This window comes from Nematolebias whitei, chromosome 5, assembly GCF_014905685.2.
Source record: "Nematolebias whitei isolate Nwh7 chromosome 5, NemWhi1, whole genome shotgun sequence".
Taxonomy (NCBI): domain Eukaryota; kingdom Metazoa; phylum Chordata; class Actinopteri; order Cyprinodontiformes; family Rivulidae; genus Nematolebias; species Nematolebias whitei.
Window position 1 is genome coordinate 45,762,110 of NC_056502.1, and position 11,244 is coordinate 45,773,353.

General features: G+C 43.9%; 1 protein-coding gene across 1 annotated transcript in view; it reads left to right on the top strand.

Annotated features, from left to right (window-relative positions):
• The window catches only part of LOC119410420 (nucleotide-binding oligomerization domain-containing protein 1), a 109,755-nt gene extending 100,106 nt beyond the window's left edge, over window positions 1-9,649 (top strand). The window contains exons 8-10 of the mRNA XM_037677332.1: window positions 7,409-7,492; window positions 7,574-7,657; window positions 9,577-9,649. Of these exons, the coding sequence (XP_037533260.1) occupies window positions 7,409-7,492; window positions 7,574-7,657; window positions 9,577-9,649 (241 nt within the window). The remainder of the gene's footprint in view (window positions 1-7,408; window positions 7,493-7,573; window positions 7,658-9,576) is intronic.
• Window positions 9,650-11,244: the final 1,595 nt, after the last annotated feature.

The window sequence follows — 11,244 nt, forward strand, 5'->3', positions numbered from 1 at the left end:
CTGCTGTTCCTCTCCATAATATCCTGATGCATGCTCAATAATCCAGGTAGAAAAATCCAAAAAATTTCAATCTGGTCCTCTGGACATTCAAAAAAAAAAAAAAAACCAAAGCAAAAAAATATAGAAATGTTTCGTCTCTCATCCGAGAGACTTCCTCAGTCTGAGGTGCTGTATTCAGCTCAGTCTCTTAAATAGCACCTTCTCAGAGTGGATCAACCAGTTTGCTGCTAACAACCAAAACCAGCTACTCACATGGTCAAGAAGGACCATCAGCCTAACGATGGATCATTAGCACACTGATGGCTGTTTACTATTCACAGGGGTTGAGTGATACTAGCAATAACAGCAGTGTAAGAGGGGGACAGATGAACCCGGAGGCCTCCACCCTGTTTAATGATGGACGATTTCTTTTCACAAAGATGGCCTCCTTTACTCCTCTCTCAAACCATCGTTCCTCTCTGTCCAAGATGTGAACATCTTCATCCCTGAAAGAGTGACCGCTGGCCTGGAGATGAGTGTAGACCGCAGAATCCTGGCCTGATGATGTTGATCTTCTCTGCTGGGCCATCCTTTTGGCCAGTGGCTGTTTAGTTTCCCTGATGTAAGACTGATCACAGCCCTCCTGACACTGAACAGCATACACAATATTACTCAGTTTGTGCCGGGGGACTGGATCTTTGGGATGAACCAGTCTTTGCCGTAATGGATTTTGGGGTTTAAAAGCCACTGGGACGTTATGTTTAGAAAATAAACGTCTCAGTTTCTCTGATACTCCCTCAACATACGGAATGACCACTGGTCTGGGTCTGGGTTCCTCCTTTTCACCTGATGGCTGACTGGAGTCCTGTTTGGGTTTCTTCTCTGCTTTCAGGAAGGCCCAGTTAGGATATCCACATTGCTCTAGAGCCTGTCTCGTGTAGGATTTCTCCTTCTGCCTGGCTCCTGAGTTAGTGGGGATGCTGTCTGCTCTGTGATACAGAGTCCTGATGACTCCTAACTTGTGCTCCAAAGGGTGATGGGAGTCAAACTGCAAATACTGGTCTGTGTGGGTGTTTGTGGTACCCCTCGGTTTGCAATTGTCCTCTATCAGAGGCTGAGACCTCACAGTCCAAGAAAGCCAACCTGCCATTTTTTACATCTTCTTGTGTGAACTTGATGTATTTATCCACAGAGTTGATGTGGTCAGTAAAATGTTGGACTTCCTGAGATTTAATTTTAACCCAGGTGTCGTCAGCATACCTGAACCAATGACTTGGGGGTGTCCCTGAAAAGGACGTCAAGGCTCTCTTTTCTACCTCCTCCATGTACAGGTTGGCAACAATAGGCAAAACTGGAGACCCCATAGCACACCCATGTTTCTGCCTATAATATTGCTCCCCATATGTGAAGTAGGTTGACTGCAGGCACAGTTTCTGTTACGATTGCGCGGGGAACCCAGATGTTAAGAGACCCAGAACGAGGCAGACACAGGGGAAATACAAAAGGACAATGTTTATTATTTACAGTGCAAAATTAAAGTCCACACGCTGCTTCTCAGTGGCTCCTGGAAAGAGGGACGAGAGGTTACTGTTTGTCCAACGGGGAAGACCAGAGTGGTAGATTTAAAGAGCGTCTTGTCCTTACAGTCCAACCCAAAGGAGATGAGCTGGTCCTTCAGTCCAAGGAGTGAGCAGCAGAAGGGAATCCAACAGGGGTCCAAAAGGAAACGAGGAAGGCTGGCAACTGGAGGCAAAGAGACACGAGGGACACCTGACAGGCCAAGGAATCCAGGTCAGGCCACGAGGAGAATCCAAAACACGAAGGAACCAGGAAACTGGAAAAAAGAGCAGAAGGTGAACAAATTCTTTTCACCTAAACATTTCTACCTCAACAGTACTATACCATGAGAGGTGATATGCTCCAGCGTCGAATCACACCGGACTGCAGCCTTAAGTAGATGGAGAGGCTCATCAGGCTGATGGCCGCCAGGTGTTGGTAATCAGCTTCCATCAGCAAGGCAGGCTGCAGGCGGTGGGACCCTTAAATCCCCCCCCCCCCCCTCAAGACCCGCCACCTGCCCCCCTGAGGCGCTTCTCGGGGTGGTCTGCAAAAAACCTGGAAATGAGACTGGGATCAAGGATGAAGGACCTGGGGATCCATGACCTCTCCTCAGGACCGTACCCCTCCCAATTGACTAGGTATTGGAAACCCCTACCCCTGCATCGCACGTCCAAGATGGAACGGACAGTGAACGCAGGGTGGTTGTCGATCAGGCGGGGCGGCGGAGGGAGGTCAGACGGGGGACACAAGGGACTGAGGGAGACGGGCTTGACCTGGGAGACGTGGAAGGTCGGGTGAATCCGCATGGCCCTGGGGAGTTGGAGACGGACCGCAGAGGGGTTGATAATGCGGGTGATGGGGAAGGGGCCAATGAAGCGGGGAGCCAGCTTTCGGGGGGTGTCCCGCAGCTTGATGTCCCTGGTAGACAACCAAACTTGCTGGCCGACTTGGTAGGCGGGTGTCGCCGAACGATGACGGTCTGCGAACCGTTTAGCCTGGGCTGTGGTCCTAAGGAGGGCCACCTTGGCCTGGCGCCAGATGCGACGACACCGCCGGAAGTGGTGCTGCACAGACGGAACCGTGCAGTCAGATTCACAACTGGGGAAAAGAGGAGGATGGTACCCAAGGGAGGCCTCGAAGGGGGACATGCCGGTAGCAGAGGAGCGGTGGGAGTTGTGGGCGTACTCTACCCAAACCAGACTTTGACTCCACGATGAGGGGTTGGACTCAACCAGGCAACGCAGGGTGGACAAAGTCCATGGTGTTCCGTATGCGATGTTCTGAGCTGCCAACTAAAGGGATGAGTACAGACGCCAGATATTTGGAAACATTGTAAGTGACAGAGTTAATCATGCTAACAATAGGTCTTAAAGGTACACCTTGTTTGTGGATTTTAGGTAAACCATACAGACTAGGTGTGGCCTCCCCTAGGTACAGTCTGTGGTACAGAATACGGTCAATAGCCTTGTCCTGCTCCAAAATTTTCAGGCAATCTATTAACTTTTTCTTGTAACCACTTCCTGGATCTCTTTTCAGAGGTTCATAAGTGTTTAAGTCACTAAGGAGTGTCATAACTTTCTCATGATAGTCTTTCTGGTTCAAAATCACTGTGCACCTTCCTTTGTCTGCTGGGAGAATGATCGTGTTCTCCCAGCAGGCAAAGGAAACTGCCTGCAGTCAACCTACTTCACATATGGGGAGCAATATTATAGGCATAAACATGGGTGTGCTATGGGGTCTCCAGTTTCACCTATTGTTGCCAACCTGTGCATGGAGGAGGTAGAAAAGAGAGCCTTGACGTCCTTTTCAGGGACACCACCAAGTCATTGATTCAGGTATGTTTATTTATTTTTATTTTTTTTTTTTTTTTGAATGTCCAAAGGACCAGATTGAACTTTTTGGGGCCTCTCCGTAATACTAATTTTATTAAGTGTTTTCAAATGTATATTATTATTATGTAAATAGTTGGGACACTAAACAAATTGTGAATAAAAACTGAATGCAATGATGTGGAGATGGCAAATGTCAATAATTTATTTGTAATATAACATAGATGACAGATCAAAAGTTTAATCTGAGTAAATGTAACATTTTAAAGGAAAAATAAAATTTCACAATCTTAACAAATCCCCAAAAAGTTGGGACAAGTAGCAATAAGTGGCTGGAAAAAGGAAATTGAGCATATAACGAACAGCTGGAAGACCAATTAACACTAATTAGGTCAATTGACAACATGATTGGGTATAAAAAGAGCTTCTCAGAGTGTCAGTGTCTCTCAGAAGCCAAGATGGTAAGAGGATCACCAATTCCACCATTGTTGCGCAGAAAGATAGTGCAGCAATACCAGAATGGTGTTACCCAGCGTAAAATAGCAAAGACTTTTAAGTTATCATCATCAACTGTGCATAACATCATCAAAAGATTCAGAGAATCTGGAACAATCGCTGTGTGTAAGGGTCAAGGCCGTAAAACTACTGGATGCTTGTGATCTCCGGGCCCCACTGCACCTCAAACAGGAATGCCATTGTCAATGAAATAACAGAATGGGCTCGGGAATACTTCAGAAAGCATTGTCAGTGAACACAATCCACCGTGCCATCTGCCATTGCCAGCTGAAACTCTACAGTGCAAAGAGGAAGCCATTTCTAAGCAAGCTCCACAAACTCAGCCGTTTGCACTGGGCCAGGGGTCATTTAAAATGGAGTGTGGCAAAATGGAAGATTGTTCTGTGGTCAGATGAGTCACGATTTGAAGTTCTTTATGGAACACTGGGACACCATGTCATCTGGACCAGAGAGGACAAGGATAGCCCAAGTTGTTATCAACACTCCGTTCAGAAGCCTGCATCACTGATGGTATGGGGTTGCATGAGCGCTTGTGGCATGGGCAGCTTGCATGTCTGGAAAGGCACCATCAATGCAGAGAACTATGTTCAGGTTCTAGAACAACATAATGTTCCCAGCTAGACGCCATCTCTTTCAGGGAAGACCCTGCATTTTTCAACACAATAATGCCAGACCACATTCTGCAGCAATCACAGCATCATGGCTACGTAGAAGAAGGATCTGGGTACTGAAATGGCCAGTCTGCAGTCCAGATCTTTCACCTGTAGAGAACATTTGGCGCATCATAAAGAGGAAGGTGCAACAAAGAAGGCCCAAGAAGATTGAACAGTTAAGAGGCCTGTATTAGACATGAATGGGAGAGCATTCCTATTTCTAAACTTGAGAAACTGGTCTCCTCTGTCCCCAGACGTCTGTTGAGTGTTGTAAGAAGAAGGGGGGATGCCACACAATGGTAAAAATTGACTTGTCCCAACTTTTTTGGGATTTGTTGACGCCATGAGATTTGGAAACAACAGATTTTTCCCTTAAAATGATGCATTCTCTCAGTTTAAACTTTTGATCTGTGGTTTGTGTTCTATTCTGAATAAAATATTAGATGTTGGCACCTCCACATCATTGCATTCAGTTTTTATTCACAATTTGTTTAGTGTCCCAACTGTTTTGGAATCTGGTTTGTACACCAAAATACAGGAAATGTCATCTCTGTTATTCAAAATTTTCTGTGAGAGGACCCCCCCCTTCCACACACACACACACACACACACACACACACATTGCGACCACAGTGCTCTGAATAGTTTAACAAACTTTGAGGCTGATAAATTTGCCTCGAGGATTTTTGTAATCGATGTACTCTAATGATTCGAGGAATTGTTTCAGCCCTACTTGACCTGCCATTGTGTATCTGTTCCTACCAAACCCAGCCAGTCAAAGCAGATGACTTGTCCTGAGCCTGGTTCTGCTAAAGGTTTCTTCCTCATGAGGGAGTTTTTTCCTTTCCACTGTCGCCTTCATGCTTGCTCAAGATGAGAGTTTTGTGATGGAGTTAAACTCAAAGCAGCCTACTCCTCAGATAAAGTCTTAACTTATTATTTTTTATGTATGGATGTTTCTGTTAACTTATTTTACATGTGAATGTTTATGTTCAGTGCCCTGAGATTACTTTTGTTGTGACTTGGCGCTATATAAATAACCTGTAGTGGAGGTGGGTAAACTCTTTTGTTTTCGTCCCGTGGGGCATCGCTGGCCCGGGTTCTGGTCGGTCCTCCTGGCTATGTGGCAGTCCGTGGCCTGGGTCCCTGGTGGTGCGGCTGCCTCCTGCTCCTGGATGGATGTACTGGAGCCTTCCTCCCCTAGTGGATATCGGAGAATGGGGGTGCCTATTGGGGTCAGTGGGGGAGCTGGCCCCCTGGGAGGGCATTGCCACCTCAGTTGTTCCTCCCCATCCCGACATCTTCCTCCGCCCACTCCATCACACCACCACTCAAACAGGGCCTTGGGGTTCAGGTGCACTACTGAGCTGCGGGGAGGATCCTCCATCTCCATGGTTCGTGGAGACCTGGGCCCCAATTTTATTAAACCACCTAGACACTCGCATATAACATTCTCACGACACATGCATATATAGGGTCTGGAGTGGGCAATGGTGGCATATAGGGGGTGGGATGTGTAATCATTCTCACCTACTGGATTGATTGACAGGTCACGTCGCAGATCCGACTTGTGAAAGAAAGAAAAAGAAAACGAGAGATGGAAATCTCCAGACCATCCCGATTACCCATGCCGGGCCTGGTCTTCAGACTATACCTCCTCAAATGTGGACATAATAACCAGGTTAAGCAGATCCTTGAAGTGCTCCTTCCACTGTCCGACAAATTTCCCAGTTCACAGTAGCAGTTGCCCTCTCCACTCAGACCAAGCACAACCTGAGACATGACCCATTTTCCCTTTCTGAGTCAAAAGGGCATCAACATATATTTCTGCATCTGTACAAGTTATTGTAAACCTTTTTTATAGGATCTGTTTACTGTACTTTTAAGATAATGTGAAAGGACTGATGTTATTGTGAAACAAAATACAATCCAGCATTTGGTTGATTTTATGTATTTCATTGTCAGCTCATTCTGTTCAACTGGTTGTGTTGATTGCACAAATGACCATGCACAGATAACATAAAGGCAGACAAATTTAATGGAGCCCTTTTGATAAAGTAATCAAAATTGACAAAGGTCTTTGACACTTGAAACTAACGTAATAAAATAAATAAATAAATTACTCAGTCACTGCTTCTGATTTTTGGTTTAACAGAATTATTTAAAAACAGTCTAATAAGACTGTAGCCACCTCCTTCTGCAGGTGTGCAGTGGAGAGCATCCTGTGCTCCACCATCAACATGTGGCATGGAGGCTGCACAGCTGCAGAAAGAAAAGCTTTGCAGAGAGTGGTGAAGGCTGCACAGAAGACTGTCTGAGTCAGTCTCCCCACCATCACAGACATTTCTACCTCCAGATGCAGGAAGAGAGCCACCTGCATCATTAAGGACCCCACTCACCCAGCACACACACTTTTTGCCCTGCTCCCCTCAGGAAGGAGGTTGAGGAGCATTAAGTGTAGAACCACTAGACTGAGGAACAGCTTCTACCCTAAGGCTGTTAGACTCATGAATCTCTAACCAGAATAATCACTGTGAAAAATCACATCATGTTGCTGCTGATCTGTTCCATGTTGTGTTCGTGAGTGCTCATCTGCTCACACAGACTCATGCTCGTGTTCGTGCTGCTGTTCAACGTAATGTTTTTATGCTATTAGTGCTTAGTATATTTTTAGTTGATGTTTTTCTTAGTTCATATCTTTGATGTTATTACTGTTTTTCTTTTACATTTTATTGTTGGATGTAACTGGGACTCTGTGTACATAATTTCGCTCCACGAAGGACAATAAAGAGTCTCTGACTCTGAAATAAACGTGTGTATTTCAGTGTTTCCACCTTTTGTTTAGATTCTTACTTGTTTGTGTTCTGACAGGTTGGTGCAGAATGAGTTGGGCGATGAGGCAGCACCACATCTGGCCAAGTTGATCCAAGCAGATACTGGCCTAAGCCACCTTTGGTGAAGAACACTCGTGCATGAGCACAACACTGTCACAAGGTTCTTGACTGTCAGACTCACTGCGCTGTTACTTGTCTGCAGGATAATTAGCAACAAGTTCACTGTGGCTGGGATCCGACAGTTCATTAATGCTCTTGATCATAACACTAAACTCAAAGAGATTTGGTGAGTATCACTCAGAATTCAATTCAATTCAGTTAATTTATATAGTTATATACACATATGGCACTGTACAGAAACATGCACATACATGGAGAACTTTTCTAATTGTCTTTTCTATCTAAGGAAGCCAGCGACACTGAAGCTTTTTGGAGTAACCTCATAGCTTTAACACGTTTTGTATTAACTGTGAAAGGCATAACAGTTAAGATGGAACATTAAAATAATCAACTTTTAACCATCTAAACATTGCTATTTAACAAAATGCCTGAATGTTTTTCACTGTATAAGATAATAAGGTGTTGGTATTCATTAAAGAAATGCATAACACCTGCCACAGTTCATGCCAGAGTTTTAAACTAAATGGTAAATGGATTGTATCGTACTTGTATAGCTCCTTTCTATCTAACTGTGTGTAAAGAGCTGTGAGTGTCTTGATAAGATAGAAAGGCACTGTATAAGTACAGTCCATTTACTGTTGAAATTAAAGTAACCATAAATAACTCTTATTTGGTATTGCACTGAGAAGAGCCAGTTGAGGTGGCTCGGGCATCTGGTTAGGATACCTCATGGACGCCTCCCTAGTGAGGTGTTTCGGACACATCCCACCGAGGGGAGACCCAAAGGAAGACCCAGGACATGCTGGAGGGACTATGCTTCTCGGCTGGCCTGGGAATGCCCCGGGTTTCCCCCAAGTGCTTTCAGCCCAAGTGGCTGGTGAGAGGGAAGTCTGGGCCTCCCTACTTAGGCTGTTACCTCCGCGACCCAACCCTGGATAAGCGGAAGAAAATGGATGGATTTGGTATTATCATATTATGCCTATAAAAATAATCAGTAATAAGCAATACATGATGATGTATTTCAGTGACCAGAATATGATGATTATTTTCATAATGATACAGTATATAAACCAGCCACTAGGAGGAATCAGCCAGTGTATCTCTTGCACTGGTCCCAAGCACTGGTAAGGGTTTTGTCAGGAAGGACATCTGGCGTTAAACACTTGCCAAAATTAATATGCACATTCATCCAAGTGGCACCATACCTGATCGGTCAAATCCCAAGTTAACAATGACCACCACCGGTGCTGTTGACAAGCAGGGTGCAGGCGAAAATTGTGCTACTGCTAGTAGAAAACTAACAGTATACCTGAACCCCAAGGTATTTATACTTCTTCACTATCTCCACTTTACTCCCATGATGGAAATAGTGTTGGACTTTTTCCTGTTTCTCCTGAAATCTACAATCATCTCCTTTGTTTGTTGTTTGGACCCGTGGTGTTCTGGATTATGACAGTCATATCATCAGAATACAAACAAATACTAGCAAAAACATTATACTTTTTCATTTTCTGCGAAAGACAAACAAATAAAATTAAGATAGTTAATTATTATTTTAAATTTTGCTACACAATGGTACAGATGTGACAAACATGACTGCAAATACAATAACTATGTTCTGTAATGTTTAAGACTTGTTCACAAATGAAAACAGAAGCAAATCATACTAAATGTAGGTCAGTTACCCATTTATAAAAAAAATTTTTCAGATGCATGGATGTGTTTTTAACTATTAATTGGGGGCAGCTGTGGCTGAGTGGTTAGAGCAGTCGTCCTCCAATGCGAGAGTTGGAGGTTCGAATCCACCAGCAGTCACATGCTGAAGTGTCCCTGGGCAAGACACTGAACCTCTCATTCCCTCTGATGTGTGTCCCATCGGTGTATGAATGTGATAAAGCTCTGATTAGTCTCTTTAGAATGATTTGTTCAATTAGCTTTGTAGAGATTTAGTAGAGTGCTGTGTGAATGGGTAAATGAGGGCACAGATTGTAGTGTAAAGTGCTTTGAGTATCTTGAAATAAGATAGAAAGGCACTGTATAAGTACAGACCATTTAACTAACCACTTATAATGATGTTTCCTTTAGTGTGAAAGGAAACCTGCTCTCTGAAGAGGAACAGCAAGAGTTTCTGCCACAGAAAAGGCTACGGTTCCACTGACCAACTTACAGGATGTGTGTATACCTTCTGTGTACCTTCAGAACATGGTGTGTGTGTTCACTACCGCTGGACTTCAACCATCTCAGAGCTGATTAGGTCCATCTTCATGGATCATATGTGTTTTAAGGAGCACTGACCACAGCAAGTTATTTGTTCACTTCATTGAAGCAAAGCTGGAAGTTGCAGTTGTACTAAGATCCTTTTATTCTGAACCGACTGTTTTTGAGTGAAAATCATTTTTGTTGCTGAATATCTGTGGCTTTCTGCTGCTCAAACAGATCTTCTGTGTGTAAAGCATTATTATTATTATTATTATTATTATTATTATTATTATTATTGTTATTATTATTATTATTATTATTATTATTATTTGGTTACTGATATGCTTAATGCATGGTCATGATTACCTGCTCTGAAAGCTCAGTGGTTGCCGGTTTGAGCCCAGGTTGTGTCAGGAAGGACAACTGGTGTAAAACAATTACCAAATCTTGTATGCAAGTTTGCTTGCTGTGGCATTCCCCATAGAAAGGATCAGCCAAAAGAACAATAACAACATGTATACAGTTCTAACAATAACATGTATAAACTTGCCAAAACTAATATGCATATTCATCCAAGTGGCACCATACCTGATCGGTCAAATCCCAGGTTAACAATAACCACCACCGGTGCTGTTGACGAACAGGGTGCAGGCGAAAATTATGCTACTGCTAGTAGCATACATGTAACTTGTATACAGTTCTAACAATAACATCTAAAAAGGTTGAGTCAGGTCCTCTGGACTGATTTTTCTTGTTGAAACATTTCATATTTTATCCAAAAGACTTGGTCAGTCTGAGGAGCTGCAACAAACTTGGTCTTATAAATAGCAACTTCTCATAGTGGATCAACCAGTTTGTTGTTGACATCCAGAACTAGCTGTTCACATGATAAAGGAGGACCATCAGCCTAACGACTGATGATTAGTGCTCTTATGGCCACTTGCTATTCACAGAGGGCTGAGTGATGCTAGCAATAACAGCATTGTAAGAGGGGGACAGTTGAACACGGAGGCCTCCACCCCTGTTTAATGATGGACAGTTTCTTTTCACAAAGATGGCCTCCTTTACTTCTCTCTCAAACCATTGTTCCTCTCTATCCAGGATGTGAACATCTTCATCCCTGAACGAGTGACCGCTGGCCTGGAGATGAGTGTAGACCGCAGAGTCCTGGCCTGATGTTGTTGATCTTCTGTGCTGAGCCACAATATTACTCTGTTTGTGCTGGGGGACTGGATCTATGGGATGAACCAGTCTTTGCCGTAATGTATTTTGGGGTTTAAAAGGCACTGGGACGTTATGTTTAGAAAATAAACGTCTCAGTTTCTCTGAAACACCCACAACATACGGAATGACCACTGGTCTGGGTTCCTGCTTTTCTCTTGATGGCTGGATGAGTTTGTTGCAGCTCTTCAGACTGAAGAAGTATTTTGGATAAAAGATGAAACGTTTTAAGAAGGACCCATCCAAAGGACTTGACTCAACCTTGTTAGATTTATCTTTCTGGATTATTGAGCAGCATCAGGACATGCATACGATTACCTAACATCGCAGAGA